The following is a 21,176-nucleotide window of genomic DNA, read 5'->3' on the forward strand; positions in this document are numbered from 1 at the left end:
AATTTCTTAAGTTTTATTTATTTCACTTTCTATAGGTTATAGTGTTATTGTTTTGTGGGTTTTTTTTTTTGTTACTTTTAAGTTTAATTTTATTTCTCTTTGCCATTATTTTTAGCAAGTCATGCCAGGAAAAAAGATTTTAAAGCTAATCCCATCAATTGTATGTGTGAAAACATTATCAAGATATTTGAGAAAGATTACGATGGGGGGGGGGGGGGCTTAACTTAAAACAAAAAGCATCAGTGGCCAATGTTTGCCGAATTTGTGATTTTCAAAAGAAAATTGTCATTAAATTTATGCCGAATTTGGAGCTATCCATAGCATTCTCATAGTGGTTCGGTAAAATCTGTTAATGAGAGGAATTGTGAAGTTAAGCCAACAAACGACTAATGGAAAAATTCAAATATACAATAAATGTTACCATAGATAAATTTTATGCCTACTTGGCTTATTTTTTGTGTTTTTAAATAGTTTTTAATGCTTTTTATTTCATTGCAAATATTCACTTTTTACGAGTTGGTAGTCACTAAGATGGTTGCCGACATGGAAATGAAGTAGACTGTTGGAGGCCATCTTGTTGGCTACTAACTCGTACAAATGGATATTTGCAATGAAATAAAGAGCATTTAAAACTATTTAAAAACACATAAAAATAAGCTAGTTAGATAAAAAAAAAAAACTTTTTTTTTTTTTTTACCTTTTTTTCGTTTGTTAACTTCACTACATAAGTCCCAGTTATTTTTGGATGGGTTATTTCGGTACTTGTGCACTTTTGCCACCGTACTGAAATAATAACGTTATTTTGAAAGCTATTCTTAACATGGAAAGGGTGTTTTGTAACTATTCTGTGCTTCCACCTAACAATTTAATAAAAAAGATATTGTGAAGCTTGAATTTAACCTGGAAAACTATTTAGGTGCTTCTACATTATCAGAACGAAATTTTGTAATCGATAAATAGAGTTTTCAAATAAAAAAAAAAACAATGGTGTTTACTGATTTTTTTTTTGTCAATTCTAATAAATTACAATGTTAGCTTTCAAATTATGCAGGTGAAATTACCTGAATATTACTGAATTATTAGAAAAAACTTTAATCGTGTTAGCAAGCGAAAAATTATGGCCATCTTGATTTCATAAAATAAACCGAAAACATAAACAAGGCAAGTAACTCTAAATGTTTAATGTGACTAATGCAAAACAAAATAAACATTACAGATATACAGTGGTTCTGAGTCTGTTTGTTTTTTTCATTTAAGATTTTTTCATAATTGTTAATATAAAAATAACTGTTCACCTAAAAATTAAATAATGTAAAAATAAAATATACAAGTTTTTTGCAACTGTTAAAATTTTTCCTGAATTTTCCAAGAATTATCAGGAGGAAATTATCCCCCTTTTGAATTCTCCTGTGCAAATATGATTGTTTCCTTCAAATTCTATTTTCTTTAATAAATAATTTTCTACCTTATCGATTTTCGTAATTTTTGGATATAATCATCTGAAAAATACAAGGAATACGCAGATACTATTGTTTTCATGTGAAATTTGGTATTACAATTTCTTAAATTTCATTCTGACAGTGGTGAATCGCCACTATTTAAAAAAAAGCGCAGTGGCAAAAGTACACAAGCACCAGTATTTCTGAATTTGAACAGAAACAAACCGACTTTTGCCAAATCTAAACTTGATTGAGCAATAAAAATCAGTTCAGTTCAACTTCTGTAGAAGTTGTGCTTATTTACAATTTTTTTTTTTTTTTAATTTAATTTTCACCTCAAACAAGGTACAGTGTCACTTTCATGTAGGGGGCTACTATCAGGGACAGAAGTTGCAGGGATACTATGTAGGGAATTGAGCAGCAAGATGTCTGTTCACATTACACTTTAACTTTTGCATGTCAGTACAGTTGGGAAAGCAGGAAAGCAGAAGGGAGTTCCAAAGTCTAGCAGTTCTGAGGTAGAAACTATTAGAGTAGAAGACTTTCTTACATCTAAGGATCTCTACTGTGTAGGGATGGGATTTTGCTGCTTATTGGGGGTATTTATGTTGAAGGGGTACAAGAGCGTAGTTTGGAGCATTCACCATTAAAATACTTGTAGAACAGGCAGAAGGATGCAACATTTCATCAATTGGACAGAGGTTGAAGCTTAGATGACAGTTCAGAACCTATCAGGTTGGCAACTGTCTTTTGAACCCTGTCCAGGAGCGAGAGACTAGTAGCAGATACACCAGCCCAAATGTGACAACAGTACTCCATAGATGGGCAGATGGTGGCCTTGTAAAGATACAGGATACTTTCAGGTGTAAGTAGCTTTCTAGCACAGTAGAGAGAGCCCACCTTCTTTGCAGCGGCCTTGGCATTCTCTTAATTTATCTGTTCCAGTTCATGTTCCTTGTGAACATTAAGCCAAAGAATTTGAAAGAAATACTTTCAGGTAACGTATCTTTAGTCATAACTATTAGTGGTTGAGAGGGATTCTTGTAATTATTGAAGGAAAGAAGCTTAGTCTTGGCAGCATTTAATGTGACCATCTTTTTTGTCCCCATTCAACTGCAGATTGAAGTTTTTGCCATTTCCTTAGGTATGTGTTCATTTGTTTACCCCGCGTGCCGATTATAGAGCCTGGTGTCATCAGCAAATATACCCATCTCAGAAACAATTTTATTAGGGAAGTCATTTATGAATATTAGAAATAATAAGGGTCCAAGGATAGATCCCTGAGGTACACCCGCATTTAATATTGTTTAGATGTACGATCATCGAAGACAACCTAGATCCTTCTCTTACTTAGGATTTAATTACGTTCAGTATTTCTTCAGTGATACCATAAGATCTGATTTTCTGAGAAGACCATTGTGCCATACCCTGTCAAAAACCTTAGATATATCTAGGACTACCGCTCTACCTTCACATGCTTTGTCCAGTATATGGTATATACGTTCAGAGATTACAATTAAGATATCTGCTGTAGAACGGGCTTGTCTAAATCCATATTGTTGGTCAGTCAGAAGTTTAGCAGCTGTAAGGTGATGAACTAGGGCTTAGTCAATTATGGACTCAAATATTTTGGCGAAAAGCGGGAGGAGGCTAATGGAGCGTTAATTTAATGGGTCAGTTCTTTTGCCAGAATTTTTGTAAACTGGTACTACAGAAGCAGTTTTCCAGCAATCAAGAAAGCAAGATTCGTTAAGGCATTTGCTGTATACTTTGGAGAGGACTGGAGCAACCTCATCGGAGCATTTTTTTAATAGCACATCTGGGATGAGATCGGGTCCACATGCTTATGAGATGTCCAGGTTTTTTTATATCATGCACCTAAGAAGGGATGATTTTCAGATCATCTAGTGTGGTGTCTGTCCACAAAGGAAAGTCAGGGAGGGAGTAGTTTGCTGGGTCCAATGTGAAGTTTAAGACAAACCGACTGACAAGTATGTTAGTCTTCTCGGTTGCCATGCAAACAACCTCATGATTGTTGGATAGTGGGGGAATTGTTGATTGCCTACTACACTGCTGTAGATTTTTCACTTGATTAAAAAACAAAAAAAAAATGTGATGTATGTGGCATGTGCTCATCACGGAAGGAAGATGAAATTTTAAAAAAATCACAAATTAATCGTTACTTGTTTAGTTTGATCCAATAGTTTTTTTTTTTTTTTTTTTTTAATAAAAAAAAAAAAAAAATTATGAAAAAAGCGAGGGGGTCGGAAAGTGGCAATTGCCAAAATTCAAGGGCGACAATTATTGCAGAGATTTTGTATTCAAAATAATAAAAACTTTGGTGCTAGTGAACTTATTGATCCGTGCTGAAATAACATTTAAAAAGCCATTCTTAACATGGTGAGGGAAGGGTGTTTTGTACCTATTATGTACTTCAACCTTACAATTGAATAATAAAAAAAAAAACATCATAAAACTTTAATTAAACTTGGAAATACGATTTAAAAAGTGAACTAGCACCAAAAACGGTAATCGCTAAAAATCGCAAAATTTGATTTTCTTAATTAAAATATTACTTAATTTACGTTTTGTTTTTTAATCTTCGTTCAGTGACGAGTACGTCGTTACACCATAAAGAGTTTTTTTTACATTTTTAATCAAGTGTAAATTCTAAATAAACACCCCCCCCTTTTTTTTTTTTTTTTTTTTTTTTTTTTAAGTATTTACGTACAACATGAATGGTCGACCCCCATTTGGCTCTCTTTACGGTATTATTATACAAACACCGTGACAGCGTTAGGGTTAGGGTTTAGGGTTAGGGTTTAGGGTTAGGGTTAATTCGCTGTCACGGTGTTTGTATAGTTTTACCCTCTTTACTTGATAAATTCAAAATTAAGAAATCAACTAATTTTAACTAAAATTTTAGTCATGTTTTATTTGCTTTTTATTTTCTTTTTCGGTTTCGATGCTTTGGCGTCTATAAAATTTAAATTCTTTCAACAACTAGAAATAACTATTTTTCCATTTTTTTTGGAAAAGGGTAGAATGTAGATATTTGGAATAAATGAATTGGATTGGTCTCAAATTTCACCGCTAAAACCAAAACAAATAAACTGCACGAGTAAAATGCAACAATAATCCTGCATCCACAAAACCAAATTCTTCGCATGACAGAAACAAACATTCGTTTATCGTTTTCCATTAAAGGAACCCCATTGTTTTGTCTAGTTGCCTTTCGGCTGTTGTCGAAATTTATGGAATTTTACCGAGCCAATATGGGCAGCCATGGGGGTTAATCTGTATAAGCACTCGAAAGAAAAAAAAAAACTACTGCAAAGTTTTTGTTTTAAAAAAGAAAACGATAACGGCAACATTAATCGTAAGTTATTTTGTCTTTTAAAATAAAATTTATTTATATCTCGATATTATTTCGCTTTCTTTTTAAAATCTCTTTTTATAAGATTAAGAGACGCCATTGTCTTGAAGATTTGTTTTTATTAATCAAAATATGGTGTTCAACTGTGCAATGCAACATATATAAAATGTAATCAGAAATAAAGCTAAGAAAATATTTAAAAAAAAAAAAAATCAATCTAAAATAACATTCAAGTTCTCATAAAAACTCCGACATAACATGCAAAACATAATGTACAAATTTAAAAAAAAAAAAAAAGAAAAATGAGGGAGGGGGGGGCATGAAACCTCGTGAATTTTATTTACCCAGACAGAAATATCCATTGACAATGGGTCCATCGACAGCAGCAAGAAATACAGTCAGTCCGGTTTTCTTAGACTTATATTTGGAGACTGGAATCGAGCCGTTCGCTTCAACAGTGCAAACATATTCAAAGTCTCCGAGTGCCATTGTAGAGGTTGCTTTTTGGGTTCCGTGTCTTACGCTCTCCTCACTTTTTTCTTTTTTGAGCTGAAAGAGGATTACCTGCCCTAGACCGCTATATGACGAACGCTGCTCCTCCTGCTGATTACTTTTTTTCCTATTTCTTTCGTCATATTAGGCCGGCTGGTTTGTTTTTAGGGAGTCTCATATTGCGAGATAAACTATTCTTTCTAATTTTATTTCTTATTATATTTTACTAGCTAATTTATTTATTTAAATTTAGACAAAACTATTTGGGTTTTAATTTTAAAATAATAGAAATAACTTTAACCAGAATTATTAATAATATTTCATTTTTTAAATAAAAATCAATACTACTTTTCAAAGTGGTTCAAGTTTTAAAACTTGCTTATTTCTGAATTTAAATTGGGCCAGTGGTATTGGGGGGGGGGTACCAAAAGTAGATCAACAAAAATAAGAAAAAAATCGTTTCTAACCCAAATGAGTATATAATTTCGTTCAAAAAAAATTAAAAACTAAAATAAAAAGAGGAAAAAAAAGAATTTAGTGTGGAGGATCAATGTTTTTGTTGCATATAAATTTAACGTAAAATGATCGTCTATAGAGCTCTTATCAGTTCAAACAGCATTTAAGTTAACCAGAATTTTTTTTTTTTTTTTTTTTCCCCTCCAAGGCAGATAAATTCTGTGCAATTTTTTCTTGTTATTTGTCCGGAGGCAAATCCAATACCCTCACGCAAACACCCTCTCTGAATCCTACCACTAACTCTGTTTGAGTAACAAGACTCCCTAAAATAAACCCGTGGTCATTGTATAGTTTATAGGATAATGAACAAGAAAATAAGAGGTTGTAGCATCTACTACAAACGGCCGCAACACAGGGATATTTTCATAGCAATCACCGTTTCAACGCCTATGGATATCAGAACGCACAAAGACAAAATGTCGTAATTTGCACATGCAATAAAGGAACTATGTTGCATTTCACGCGCAGTGATACAACAGACAGGCTGGAATGTTCTAGAACTCACATATACAAGAGTTGACCAGCGAAAATCAAATCAGTTTTCTCTTTTGTACAGTCACACACACACATACACACACTAGTGCACAAATAACGAACTATTATTCATTTCGATTTTCCCCGCGCGTTTTTAAAAAAAACATGTTCGTTCAGCAACGACTCATATTTAAATATGCTCACACACTTTTTTCAAAACAAGTAAAAATAACATATATTTGGTGGACGTAGTTGAAAACAAGTCACATGACACAACTAGCCAATGAAAAATTAAGAATATAATCTTTTTTATGAATTTTGAAAAGCGAAGATAGCAGCAGGAGCCGGACAAAAAGGTATAAAATAGCCATTTACGGAGACATTTCAGCTTAATCTCCTTCTTAACTCACTTCGTAACACCACGAGAGTATGTTTCTATTGTTCACGACCTCGCCGCCGCCAACGTCGTAAACATCACACGCATATGCCATGCGGACACAAAAAGTACTTGTGCACACAGGCATTCATCCCGAACATCTACTAAAGCTAATAACAACAAAATCACTCACTTCTTGAATTTCTTTCCTTATGGGACTTTTTCAGCAAGGCGAACTTCGCCAGATACACAAACTTTGAATTCCTTTTCTTTACTTTCACGCAGGACTTTCACCTAACATTTCTAATTACTATGATGTCAAAAGGACTCTCCCCCGTTGGACCTTTTGTGATCATCTTATTGTTGTTGTTTAAAAAATAAATGAAAAACCAACAATTAAAACTGGAAGGATCAGCTTTAAAAGCTTTCCATCAAGCTAAAACTGCCTTAGTCAATTTCACAAAATTGAATTATATTAAGGACAGCGAAGAATCGAAGCTTACACTTGTTGTTACAGACGCGTCAGACATAGCTGTAGGAGCAGTTATACATCAACTAACAGGGGATACAATGACCCCTATATCGTTTTTCTCAGCCAAACTGAGCAAGACACAGACAAAGTACAGTACCTTTTCAAGGGAGCTATTAGCAATTCATTTGTCAATTAAACATTTTAGACATCTGTTAGAAGGAAGAAACTTCTGTATTTACACTGACCATAAACCGTTAACATATGCACTGCATACGCATGTAGATAAATATGGTCCAAGAGAAATCAGACACCTTGATTATATTGCCCAATATTCCACAGACATTAGATACGTCAAGGGACAAGAAAACATTGTGGCGGACGCATTATCACGAGCTGCAATAACTTCACTAAATTCCAGTTCGTTAACTATGGAATTAATTGCACAAGAACAAAAGACGGACAAGACACTCACTGACGTACAATAGAAAACGTCTTTGCGACTGAAGGAAATGCCCGTACCTTTTAGTGTAACAACACTTTATTGTGATACAGCAAAAGAACAACCGCGTCCATACATACCGCCAAGCATCAGACGACATGTTTTTCTACATTTTCACAATATGTCGCATCCAGGCAAACGAGCCACCGTAAAAATAATAACAGACCGCTTTGTTTGGCCAAATATGAATGCAGATATTCGAAATTGGACCAAGACGTGTGTATCCTGTCAGAAAAATAAAATACACAGGCACACGAAGTCACCGCTGGGCACTTTCAGTGCGCCTGATACCAGGTTCACCAATATCCATGTTGACTTGGTGGGGCCATTACCGCCCTCAAAAGGACACACCCACATTCTCACCATAGTCGATAGGTTCAGCAGATGGCCAACAGCCATACCCATGAAAGACACATTGGCGGCGACAGTAGCTGGAACAATACTAAAAGACTGGATAGCAATTTTTGGAGTACCGTCAATACTCACAACGGACAGAGGTTCGCAATTTCAATCGAAACTCTTCGCAGAGTTCAGCCAATTGTTGGGAACAACCCACATAAAGACTACTGCTTATCACCCTTGCTCAGATGGCCTCGTCGAACGCTTTCACAGACAGCTAAAAACTTCTTTGGCTACGAGTCTTAACAACGCGGACTGGTCAGATAATTTACCATTAATCCTATTAATGATCCGAAACACAATAAAAGAAGACTTACAAAGCACACCAGCGGAGCTAGTTTTTGGATCCGTAGTCACACTACCTGGACAGTATTTTAATGCATACACAGATATTTCACCCACGGCTACATTTGTGACGGAATTAAAGAACAAAATGTCTTCTCTCAAATTTACCCCCACCAGGAGGGCTGACAAACAAACATATATACCGAACGACCTTCACACATGCAAATTTGTGTTTATCAGGAATGATACGGTCAAAAAGCCATTTTGTCCAAATTACACTGGACCATACCAAGTTTTGGACAGAAGTGAAAAATATTTTACTGTCCAACGGAAAGACAGGAAAGACAACATCGCGATCGACCGAATTAAACCAGCACACATTGAGGAATACCCTCAGACAATTTCCCCACCAGAACAAATTCCCTTAGAACATGGGAGTCCAGCAGAAAATGACGAAGACACCAAACCCACGACAAAAACGGGTAAGAAAGTCCACTGGCCGAAACATTTCAAGGAATACATTACATATTGAAAAAAAAAACTTTTTTTTTTTTTTTCCAATCTGGGGGGAGTATTTGTGCCAGTTGGCACAGTTTAATATTCAAATTTAAAATTGTTAAATACAATTTAGGCGCGCAGTGCAATTAATTGTTTCGGCGCGTTAAAAAAATGAAAAATGACACCCACGCAAATTCCGGCGTGACCTTTATATACCAAAGGTGCGGACGTAGTTGAAAGCACCCCATGTGATGTCTTCCGTCCAATGGAATTCCTCCTAGGACATATTTTAAAACTGATTTTCTAGAGCTCGTTTGGAGCTGATCAAATCATATATAAACATGCACAAACACAAAATCTATCTCTTTAGTCTCTTAGCCTTTCGAGCATTCTTTCGTCTCTTTAAACTCTTCCGACTCATTCAACGCTTTCTCATTAGGACTTGCCACGTGTGCAAACATCAATTATTTCATTTCCACTGCTCCGTGCATTAATACTCTCTTTTAACAGACGAACTTTAATATTGTCTCTGTTACATATGTGAACATTCAAAGAACACAAAAAAAGAGACTCTCCATCTTTCATATGAACTCAAGAAAAAAGAACTCTGAAATATTGAGAACTATGTTTTGCTTGTTATTGTTTGCTATTTCTATTCCAGAAATAAACCTCCGTTTGTGTTGCACATAAGATTTCTTATTTTGATTTTTATTATTTGTGGAGGAAGTCAGTTCCCAAAAAAAGGCCAGGCGACCCCCACAAGATCTTGGAAGATTAAAGCTTTTTCGATTATAATCATGCTTATTATACTCATTTATTACTATTCATTCAATTATTCATTACAGTTAGCTCATGTTTTCTGTTTCTTTTGCTTGTTTGTTTATAAATTGGTGAGCCATGTTCTTCCACACCACTTCAGAATTATGAAGATCCCAATCAAATACAAAATATGATTTTTATCAGTCTAGTGCAAAGTATTTTGAATAAAGAAGAACATAAAATAGTTTTAGTTAAAAATATACACATCGGGCGAAATATATTTTAAATTATAGGTGAGTGTTTGGAAGGAGAGAAGACAAATATGAAAGACGAGTGAAAAGAAAAGCTGGCGTCTTTACATAGTTATGATTGGAGAGAACTTGGAATTGAGACCAACACCTTAATTCTCTGACAATCACTGATACTCATGTCAATTAGACACTGTAAGTTGAGAAAAGATTTTAGAAAGGAAAATCTGCAAGTTGTTAGGAGATTAAATGAATTCTGAGCTGGACATAACCTTGTAACAGGACTAGAATGTGATTTACATAGTTTATTATCTTTTCATGTTGCACGGAGAGAAGAAAACATATATCCACTTTAAGCAGATGCAATAGGAAATATCTTTTAGAGGTAGAAAGAAGCACTGCAAAGAAAATAATCGAAGGGAAATCGAATGTGCAAGCAAGTCTTTGAAGTGTGATACAAAAAAGAAAATATACACAGGCATAAAATAGAATTGAATAGAATTTACCAAGGTAAAATTCAGTCATAATTTACACTCTTCGGGGGGGGGGGGTTTAATCATCAGTGTGGGGGACACTTAAAATACAATTGCGAATTACTTAGGACCTTTAGCCAGTCATGGCTAATAGTATGAGAGCATACTAACTTTATAGATTAAATAAAAGGTTCTGTTCAAAATTCCATTTATATTGCTGAGTTCAACAGAAAGATTCTCGAGTTTGACAAGATACACCTAAAAAAGGTCAGAGGTTACATCAACTGAAATGTTGTAAAAATAAGACCAAGATGAAAACAGTAGTCTGAAGAGTCCAAACAATATGAATAATCAACTTATGTGATCATGTAATGATCAACTTATATGATTATATAATAATCAACTTATATGATTATATAATGATCAACTTTTATGATCATATAATGATCAACTTTTATGATCATATAATGATCAACTTTTATGATTATATAATAATCAACTTTTATGATCATATAATGATCAACTTATATGATCATATAATAATCAACTTATATGATCATATAATAATCAACTTATATGATCATATAATTATCATATAATGATCAACTTTTATGATCATATAATGATGAACTTTTTGAATTTCTTCACATTTTATCATATATGACATTGATTGCTCCAGAGTTCACAATCCACTTGCTCTTTTCTTTATTTATTAATAATCCATGACGTGCACTAAGTCCAACAACATAGCCGTTTGTGGAATCACTTTAATCATCTGGCATTTTCTTAGCGAAGAAAGCTTTCCTTTTTGGATAATTCCATTTGAATTTCTATTTCATATCTTCACCAAGCAATTGACAGTCACGTTTCATGTATCTATTTTTTCCACAGTGATAACACTTAGATCTCTTTTGTTAATGCAATGTTTTGATATCATGACTTTCAATTAAGCACCATTAGTTTCTCTTTTTTTTTATATATATAGCAGTCATTCAGTAACTAACATTACTTGGGAACATCCTGATTTGCTTCAAATGCTGTCAACATAAGATTCTGGGAAACTAGCCAGGCGATGTACAACTCTATCTTCTTCATCAAATGAGTTGCTAATGACTGATAACTCATCCAGTAATCACTTTTATTTGTTTATAAACAGAATCGATCTATTTCAATTTAAAGGAATGTAATTTTGTCCTCAATGTTAGATTGTTAGTTTTATGAAAAGAAAAAGAAAAAAAAAGAACTATTAACTGTACTTTAACACTTTGCAAAAGTGAATTACTTCCCTTGTTCATTTTTTTTTTTTTTTGTAAGTGGCTATTGTTCACACAGAGACACATTCTTGTAGAATAAAGCTTTTTTTTCAAGTATAATCAGACTTCTTATACTCATTCATTAATATTCATTCAATTTATTCACCACAGTTACCGCATGTTTTTTTATGGTCAGTCAATTTCTTTCACACATTGGTCTGGAACGATTTCCACTAAAAAATTATTTTCCAGGTGTCATGTCTATAGATATCAAATTGGAGGGTGTTATTTATGAGTAGGAATCTTCCAATATCTTTGGTTTTATTCTGTCTACAGACATTTTGGTTCTTCATTTTTCAAGACCCTTGTAGTAGACATTTAGTGGGCCAGGAATTCTCAGTACTTTTGTGTCCATTTTGGGTAAAACAAAAGAGAAGAACTTGGCAGTGAGATTCTATCAGTTCACCATGAGAACAGTCGCCTACAATGTAGTATGTTAGCAATACTGCAAAGTACAAGACATAAAGCATTTAACAGCAAATACATTTCATTTATTAATAGTTAAACTATAAAGAAAGCAAAGCAAGAAAAGTAATATGTAAAATTAAACATAGATAATACATTGTTCCTATTCAATAATAAATGCACAAATTATCCATGTATGATAATAAAGCATCTTTTTATTAAAAGAAAATGCCAAAAACAATGTTGACAGTAGCACATCTAGGTAGCGAATAAGGAAAGTTCATCTTAATTCTCAATCATTTGTTGATATGAGAAGTGCCATAAAATCTTATGTGTAGCGGACCAGAGTATAATACCCTAGCTCGCCACAAGAAAATAATGAAACGAATGGAATTGAAGGAAACAAAGACTCAATTGATGGATAAGATAAACGTCATTTATTTGCTGTTGAAAGAATGAACGTTTTAGTTATAACATGTGTTCATTTCCGCGCGTGTGTAACCAATGTTCGTTGCGGGGTTGGTGTTGTAGAAGAATAGGAAATGTGTGTTCATCTCACTATCGTTTGTTCGCGCGTGGGAAGAGAAATGAGTGTTGTAGTGGAAATGAGAATGGTAGTCCAGCGTGTAGACAAAGAAGAGGATATGAGAGTTGACGCGAAGGTGTTCTCAGGGACCAGTAGTAGATAAAAAGAGAAAGAGTGGGAATGTGTACATACAGTCTGTTAGCTCGTGCCCCATACATAGTAGTAAGTGGACGTGACGCGCGCGAGCGTGCGCCTCCCGAAAGGGAGGCGGCTGGTTAGCCCAACCTCTGGTCGAGAGTTGGTCCTAAAAAGGGTTAGAAACAGCTTGTCTCTTTGTTTTATACTCGTTTCCGGTGGTGTTTTGCGCATGTGTATATTTCCCCAGAAAGCAGAAGTGACGTCGTCCATGTGTGCATTCGTGTGCGCGTGTGTGAGTACATATGTGTGAGTTAGCGTGTGTGTATATACCGTGAATGTGAGTGTATGTACGCAAACGTGAATATGTGTACATGTGTGGACGTGGGCACGTATGTTTGTGTGCGCGTATGTATATGACATAGCTTGAAATGTGAATGTGTGTTTTTGTGTGAGACTTGAAAAGGCTCGCACATATGTTCACAATGAGATTTGGAGATCTACCCTTTTTTTCCAGGTGTGTCTAAACCCTTTCTACTAATTGGCATAGTTCTAGCTTAGAAAATAATTTCTCACAAAAGGGAAATAACTGATCTCTAAAAAGAATTTGTTTTCAAGTTGAAATTATTTAATTAACATGCTTCTATCTTTTTGGAGCAGAGCATTTTGATGTTACTTGATATGTCGTTTGTTATTCGAAAATTATTCTGATGTGTCTTTGACTAGTTGTTGAATGACTATAAAGGAATATGTAGACTCTGCATACAAATACCATGAAGACAAAGATTGTGTTTTTTACATATCATTATATTAAATTGGTTTCCTTTATTTAAATTTTGAACTACAATTAGAAAAACTTACAACTCATCCTTGCCTACACACATACACTAGACCTCAGAAGTTATGATATTTTCATATAGACCTATTACATATTTCATTTGTACAATTCTAAACAAAACCCAACTATTAAACAGTGACCAGTATAGTAGCCTAAACAAATCAAAATAATATCTATCAAATTTGTTCGCTTTCTTAAGAACATACAATGATTTTAGGTGACTACAGACGATCTTAAAAATTCGTCACTTTGTTTTCACTTATACTTGATGAAGGACTTTTATATAATAAGTTTTTAAATTATAACGTTATTCTTAATGGTTTTAAATAATAACGTGCTTAAGTCTAGAAAGATTTCTACATCATTAACTGTTATATCCGGTTTCAACGGTATACAATAATATAACAAAATACGCCGAGTGGGATGCGTAACAAAAGATGGTTTATTAGTACTTCGTAATAATGTAAATACAAATGGTTACTTGCTTTTGAAGTTAGATAAATGTCAATGAAGGTAAAGAAAAGGAACTTAGCGTGTGAGAGCTAAATGCTCGTCACTGGGAAGCTTGGTTAACCGGAGTACACTTGTAGAGTGTCCGACGCGAGACTTCAAAACAAGACAAGACGCCCCACCTTAAAATGGTAGCTCTTTTATATCCTGTTTCATATCCGGTTTGATACGTAGTTATGCCCCTTATAACATTAGCGTAGGACAATAGACTAAGTATAGCATGAGAACTGATACTATTCTATGTTCCTAGATAACATCGGAAAATTCAAAACAAAACAAAAAAATGGAATACAATGTAGCATCTGCTATATATATATGGCCAGAACAAATCTTCAGAGTAGACATTCTAATAGCAATCACTGTTTTCAACGCACACGTGTATGAAGTATGTGTAAAGACACAACGTCGTGATTTGCCCATTCACACACATGTGATAACGGACTATGTTATGCTTTGCGCACAGTGAAACAACAAATAGTCTGGAATATTCTGGAACTCTCCTATATAAGCTTTTGCATACATACATCAAACCATTTCAGGATGCAGTTTTACCAGTAAGCAACATGCTGCCCGACTCCGTCGTTGTGCGACATAAAACAACTAATATGACTTTGCGCATGCCATACACATAAATTCTTATCATGGAAAGCACCATATTCAAAGAGGATTAATTCTTTTCAACAAGTTATTTCGAACTGCTGTTTGCATACGTATTAGACACACATATAAGAAAATCTGTATGTACACATGTTTAATGACCATTTACTTTTCCCTCCAAAAATGAAATTCAACATGAAAATCTGTAATCATGAACTTTTTGTCTTTAAGACACACATTAATGAAGACTGTCTAATGAACACTTGTTGCAAAAACCTTGACGTTGAAATAATTTGGATCATCTTTTCTTACATATGTTAATAAATGCTATTTTATCCTAGTACAGTGATCTAGAGTTTTTTGTTGGATATCGTTATTTTTCCAAAGTTATTCACGCCTTTTTAATTTATATGGATGTGGCTGTGACTCCGTAGAACCTTTCTGTAAGTCGGAGATCTTGTAAAATTTATCTTTAAAGGTCCCAGTGATACTCTATCTGTTTTCAATATAGATATCTTTGCACCTGCAACCATGATCTCTAATATCAATGGATTCTGACTGAAAATTGGTGAATGCTGACTCACTCCCCACATATCCGATATCTGGTGACTCCACTGTGAGTCCTATAACAATTTGATTATGTCACGAGACTAAAATAGGAAATACAAAGCACAGAATCTGGCACTTACTACTTATTTTTAGGTAGGGTTTTCAAGTTAAATTATTTTTTTTAAGGTATTTGTGTTTATTACATTATTAGAAACATAAAAACAAAAACACTCTAGGAAAATTATAAGGAAAATGGTTTTTATTAGGAGCTAGGGTTACACAAAATCGTTTTTACAGAAAAACTCTTCAAAATAAGGTAAAACTAAAAAAAGTTATCCAGGTAAGTAGAAGAGTAAATTATCTTGTCTTTGGTAACATTTATTTGTTACTTGTTTTGTTTTTTTAATCACATTTTCATTTTGCCCCTTTTATTTCGTAAATTGTTAGATGAAAGTACAAGTTATTTAACAAAGACCACCCTCCCCATTTTAAAAATGGCTTTCTAAGTCATAATGCTATTATTTCAGCATGGTACATAATGAATAAGAAAAGGATCTTTTTATTTAAAACAGAACAAAAAATAATTCCTGCTAACTGGCAATGAAGTGGGTGCTCCTTTTACATTAAATTAGGGGTAGGCTATAGAAACAAAATTTTTCAAATAAATGCCAAAAGTGGCTTATTACCTTCATTTATATGTAAATAGATGGGAACAAGTGATTTTTTTCAAAACGGGTCAAAATTGGAGGGTCGCTGGCCCCAAACATGATTTGACCGCGTCAACGCGTGAAAATGGCCCAAATTTCGCCCCCGAACACACTTAATCACTTATTGAAAGCCACAGGGTGCATTTTTGGACTATAAATGCATTTGTATCATTAAATCTAACATTCCCATTGGCTATCCCACAAGTATAGGTTTTTTTTTAGGGTATCTCAGAGTCCAAACTGGGTCAAAATTACCCTAAAATTAGCCAAAAATGGTCGGAAATCACAGATTTTCCAAAATGCCCCTCCCAAGCCACACAGGGTGCAATTTTTGACCATAAATGGCTCTATATCATTAAATCTAACATTCTCACTGGCTATCCAACCTATATAGGGCTTTTCAAGGTATCTTAAGGGTCCAAAATGGGTCAAATTTACCCAAAAATTAGCCAAAAATGAACAAAAATCACGGATAATCCCCAAAATGCAGGTATTATATCTCATCGGGCTCCTATAAACACTCCTGTATGGCTTTTTACAGTTGGAAGACTGAAATAACCACCCTGTTATCTTATCCATTTGTATTTAGGGTATTTAGAGATCTTTGGGGGATGTAAAAAGGGTCAAAACAATCCAAAAATGACAAAATTATGCTTTACGGTACATAACATATGAATCATTAGTTCATTCATCAATGATACTTTTTAGAAACATTGTAACTTTACTACATCAACTTCTCAGAAAGTAATTAATTGTAAATTGAACATTGAATGTCAATAAAATGCTGTCCAAGAAGAGTCTGAATTCATATTGTTCTCATAGTTACCCCAAAATTGATGAAAATGGCCCTCGATTCGCTATTTCTCGATTTGTAACCAATATATTGAATAACTTGATAAAAGTAATTAGCAAAGGAATTATTTTGTTATTTCAAGACACAGCTTCACTTCAAATTACCAGTTCGCAGATTGTAAGTGACATGTGTTTGGGTGGTGATCTCGGTACATGGGACAGTGCTACGGATTGTACCCGATCTGTTTAATGAGTAGTTCAAATTGTTTGAGGTATCATGCTCTGGCAATTGGTCACTTATATCCTCCACTTCAAATTGATCATCGTCCAAATCCAAACGATTGTGCAGTTCTTATTCTGCCAGAAACCGTTCATGTTCCATATCGACGTGGAAAGTGTCAATGAGCCATTTGCGAGAGAGAGACTTTTGATCGACAAAGAATCTTCATTCATGTACATCAAATTCATCAGGATTCACATCTTTTGAAAGTATATTGAGAAGGACATGGTGCTCTCGTTTCCATTTAATCATATTCACATGTCTGGAACCCTTTGCTTTGTAGACATCTTTGTCGTAAATTTTTAGCGATCGATCAAGTTTATGTTTTATCCCAGGTATTGTAACATAACGAACATCACTTCCAAAGGCTTTCTGCCACAATTGTAGTAATCGCAAGGAGAACTGGTGAATATGATTTTTATGTGTCGTGGTACCATATTTGGCAGCATGATGTTGCACAGCTTGAACACATTCAGCCTCAGTTGGAAGAGAATCAAGCAGAAGATAAGTCCAATCGTCGTAATTATAATCTTCGTTAATCTGCCCTGCTAATCCAGCCATGTTCATTGCATTTTACTAACTGAAAAAGAAAGCAAAGTTCAATCAAATTCACAATTAATGGAATGCAATGTTATCGTGTCTATTTAAAGATGCCATTGCATTGTTACAGAAAGAAAACATTTCCTTATTTGGTAATTTTCCATCTATAACTCAAATTAAGCCCCTTTTTGACAACCTATGTTGATTCTTAGGGACTTTTTGACTTTCTTTGGCTAAATCGGCCATATTTATCCCCTTTTAAAGGTCCTTATACCCCTCATTAACAGTGCAAAAGTTAGGAGAGTGCCTGCTTCAAGCATTTCCCAACAGTTTCTGCCATGTAGAGGTTCTTTGGGCCCATGGGAGGTGCATTTTGGAAAATCCGTGATTTCCGACCATTTTTGGCTAATTTTAGGGTAATTTTGACCCAGTTTGGACTCTGAGATACCCTAAAAAAACCCTATACTTGTGGGATAGCCAATGGGAATGTTAGATTTAATGATACAAATGCATTTATAGTCCAAAAATGCACCCTGTGGCTTTCAATAAGTGATTAAGTGTGTTCGGGGGCGAAATTTGGGCCATTTTCACGCGCCGACGCGGTCAAATCACGTTTGGGGCCAGCGACCCTCCAATTTTGACCCGTTTTGAACAAAATCACTTGTTCCCATCTATTTACATATAAATGAAGGTAATAAGCCACTTTTGGCATTTATTTGAAAAATTTTGTTTCTATAGCCTACCCCTAATTAAATTTATATAGTAAAATGATCCCCACTGTAAAAGCTTAAATATTTTTTTTAGTTCCTTCTGGGCCCATATTTTTTAAGGCTGCTTGTTTTTGTTTTTTTTTACATGGTAGTCACCACTTACCAAGGCCCGGAAGCCACTTGGGGATAAGGGTTATTGCGTGTACAGTAATCAATGAGATAATATTGTAGTAATCATTAGTAATGGAGATTTGATAAAGTATCTTACTTAAGGGGGTGCTTTATCAGGAATTTGTTTATGTTGGACTTGAATACATCCAAGTTGTAATCAGGTGGGAAACAGACAAACGGAAGAGAGTTCCACAGGCGTGCACTTCTAAGAAAGAAGCTTTGTTCATGGAATCTATGTTTTGATTTAGGTACAGATAAGGAATGGGGCTGCTGAGACATAAGAGCCAAAAAAAAGTAGATTTTGAATTTTAGGAGGGAGTGTAAAATAATCAACATGAACAGGTACTGAAAGGGAGATGACCGATTTCTGGAATTTTTTAATACTGGGCAGACTGATGAAGTTTTCCAGGGTGTTGGGAAGCATTTCTCTTTAAGGCAACATTTAAACAGCTTCATTAGTATGGGAGCTAATTCCGATTGAAGCTTTTTGAGCACTATGACTGGAAAGTCGTTGGAGCCAATTGCTTTACTAGAATCAAGGTTTTTGATAAGCTTGGCAACATCATGTACAGAAATTTATATGCCGCTGGGTGTGTTTTCAGTCACAGGAGGGAATATGGAGGGTAGGCAGCCCTGATTGCAAAAGTAGAATTTGCTGCAAAGTTCTTGGCAAAGAGTTTTGCTTTGTCAGATGCTGACGAGATTACCTCAAGTCCATTGATGATGGTAGGGATAGAGGACACACTGCTGTTCAGGAGCCTGATTATTATTCACCAAAACTTGTAAGAGCCAAGCCACTGCTCAGCTACTTTAAATTTGACGTACTGAGCATACGAATTTCTTGCATCTTTTATTACCCTTTTGCAATGGTTTCTGGCAGTTCTAAAGGTGGCTTTAGTTTCACAACATCTATTATGCTAGAAGCAGTGGCGTAGCAAGCGGGGGGGGGTATGGTTCGCCCCGGGTGGCACGTTCCAGGGGGCAGCATTTTGAGAGAGTAAAAAAAATAAATAAGTAAAAATAAATGAAAGCTAACAAAAAAAAATGAAATTTTATGCTGAAAAGGTTGTAAAACATCAGGACTTTTACAGATATCAGAATCAAGAAAAATGTGTCCCTATTTTATGAGCGGCACATGTCAGGGGTGGCATTTTGACAGGTTAAAAATAGAAAATAGAAATAAATAAATAAAAGTTAACAAAAAATCAGAATTTTTTACTGAAAAGGTTGTAAAAAATCGGAACTTTTGGAGATATCAGAATCAGAAAAATGTGTCCCTGTTTTACGAGCGGCCCATGTCAGGGGGCGGCATTTTGAGATAGTAAAAATAGAAATAAATAAATAAAAGCTAACAAAATATATTAAATTTTATACTGAAAAGTTTTTAAAAAATCAGAACTTTTGGAGGTATTGGAATTGGAAGAATATTTTATGAGCGGCACATACCAGGGGGCGGCATCTTGTGGGGATAAAAATAGAAAAAGTAAATAAAAATAGATAAAAGCTAACAAAAAATTTGAAATTTTATACTGAAAAGTTTGTAAAAAACCGAAACTTTTGGAGGTATCGCAATCGGAAAAACGTGTCTCTATTTTACAAGCGGCACATGTCAGGGGCGGCATTTTGAGAGGGTAAAAATAGAAAATAGAAAAAATAAATAAAAGCTAACAAAAAATCTGAAATTTTATACCGAAAGAGTTGTAAAAAATCGGAACTTTTGGAGGTATCGGAATCAGAAAAATGTATCCCTAATTTACGATTCCAAAATCGATTGTTTTAAATTTTTAATTTAATTTTTCATTATTGATACTAATGATAAATATTTATTGTTTTTAAATTGTCACTAAAACTAAAATGATAATGACATCAAAATATGATGTAAATTTATTTTATTTGTAAAAAAATATTTTTAAAAAGTTGCATAAGTTCTCTAGGTAACCTTTCAAAGAAACCAGTTGACTTATAGGTTCAAAAAAATGTTGAAAAATTAAACAAAACATTTTTTTCAAGAAAAATACTTTCAAAACATCACTGATAATTAAATGATACAACGGAAAATTAACAGCAGAAAATTACATAATTTTGGAATTGTAGAAACATTAAGTAAATATGGAATAAAAATCGACTGTAAACAGACTTTATGACCGTCACATCAGGGGATCTAATTTTAAATGGGAACTAAGCGCTACACCTCAAATACTATTTAAGTGGCTTTCTATTCAATAGTTTAAATACTGCCGAATTTCTGTCAAGTTTCGAACAATCACAGAGTAATTGATTTTTTTCAAACTATTAACAAAATTTTATAATCGCTGACGTATTTATGATTAAACCGAAATTTATCATGATGAATTAATTCTGGTAATATGATTTTAATTTTTTACTTTTTTTTCATTAATATAATAATTGTAAAAGATAATACAAGAAAAATCTCCTTAGAACGCGAACCTAACTTAGAAAAATCGACTTACTTGAGTAAATATTTAAAAATATGTATATTTCTGTGGGAGGCACTTGAATCCTATTTAAAACTATATCGTCTTTAAGAATCGTCTTAAACTCTATCTTCAATTGACATTTATTTCGTAGATGCTTAATTATCATACCTTGCCAAAATTAGTTCACCGGTTTCTAATTTTCCTAAATTTAATTTAATTAAAATAAAAATATAAAAAGTGATTTTTAATGTTTTTGATTCATTTGGGATTTTATCTGTTTTTGCTTTAATTAGCTGATGGGTTTTGTCCAGTATCCTTTTGTCTGATCCCATATGTATATGTGTGTGCGTTTGGCAGGG

At 34.1% G+C, this 21,176-nt stretch overlaps 1 protein-coding gene across 1 annotated transcript in view; it reads right to left on the reverse strand.

Annotated features, from left to right (window-relative positions):
* LOC145239849 (uncharacterized protein C05D11.1-like) overlaps positions 1-5,450 on the reverse strand; it is a 79,371-nt gene extending 73,921 nt beyond the window's left edge. Inside the window, exon 1 of the mRNA XM_080103401.1 lies at positions 5,160-5,450. Coding sequence (XP_079959527.1) covers positions 5,160-5,304 — 145 coding nt within the window. The 5' untranslated portion in view covers positions 5,305-5,450. The remainder of the gene's footprint in view (positions 1-5,159) is intronic.
* Positions 5,451-21,176: the final 15,726 nt, after the last annotated feature.

This window comes from Euprymna scolopes, chromosome 19 (genome assembly GCF_053919585.1).
Source record: "Euprymna scolopes isolate OS-2025 chromosome 19, ASM5391958v1, whole genome shotgun sequence".
NCBI classification, from domain to species: Eukaryota; Metazoa; Mollusca; class Cephalopoda; order Sepiida; family Sepiolidae; genus Euprymna; species Euprymna scolopes.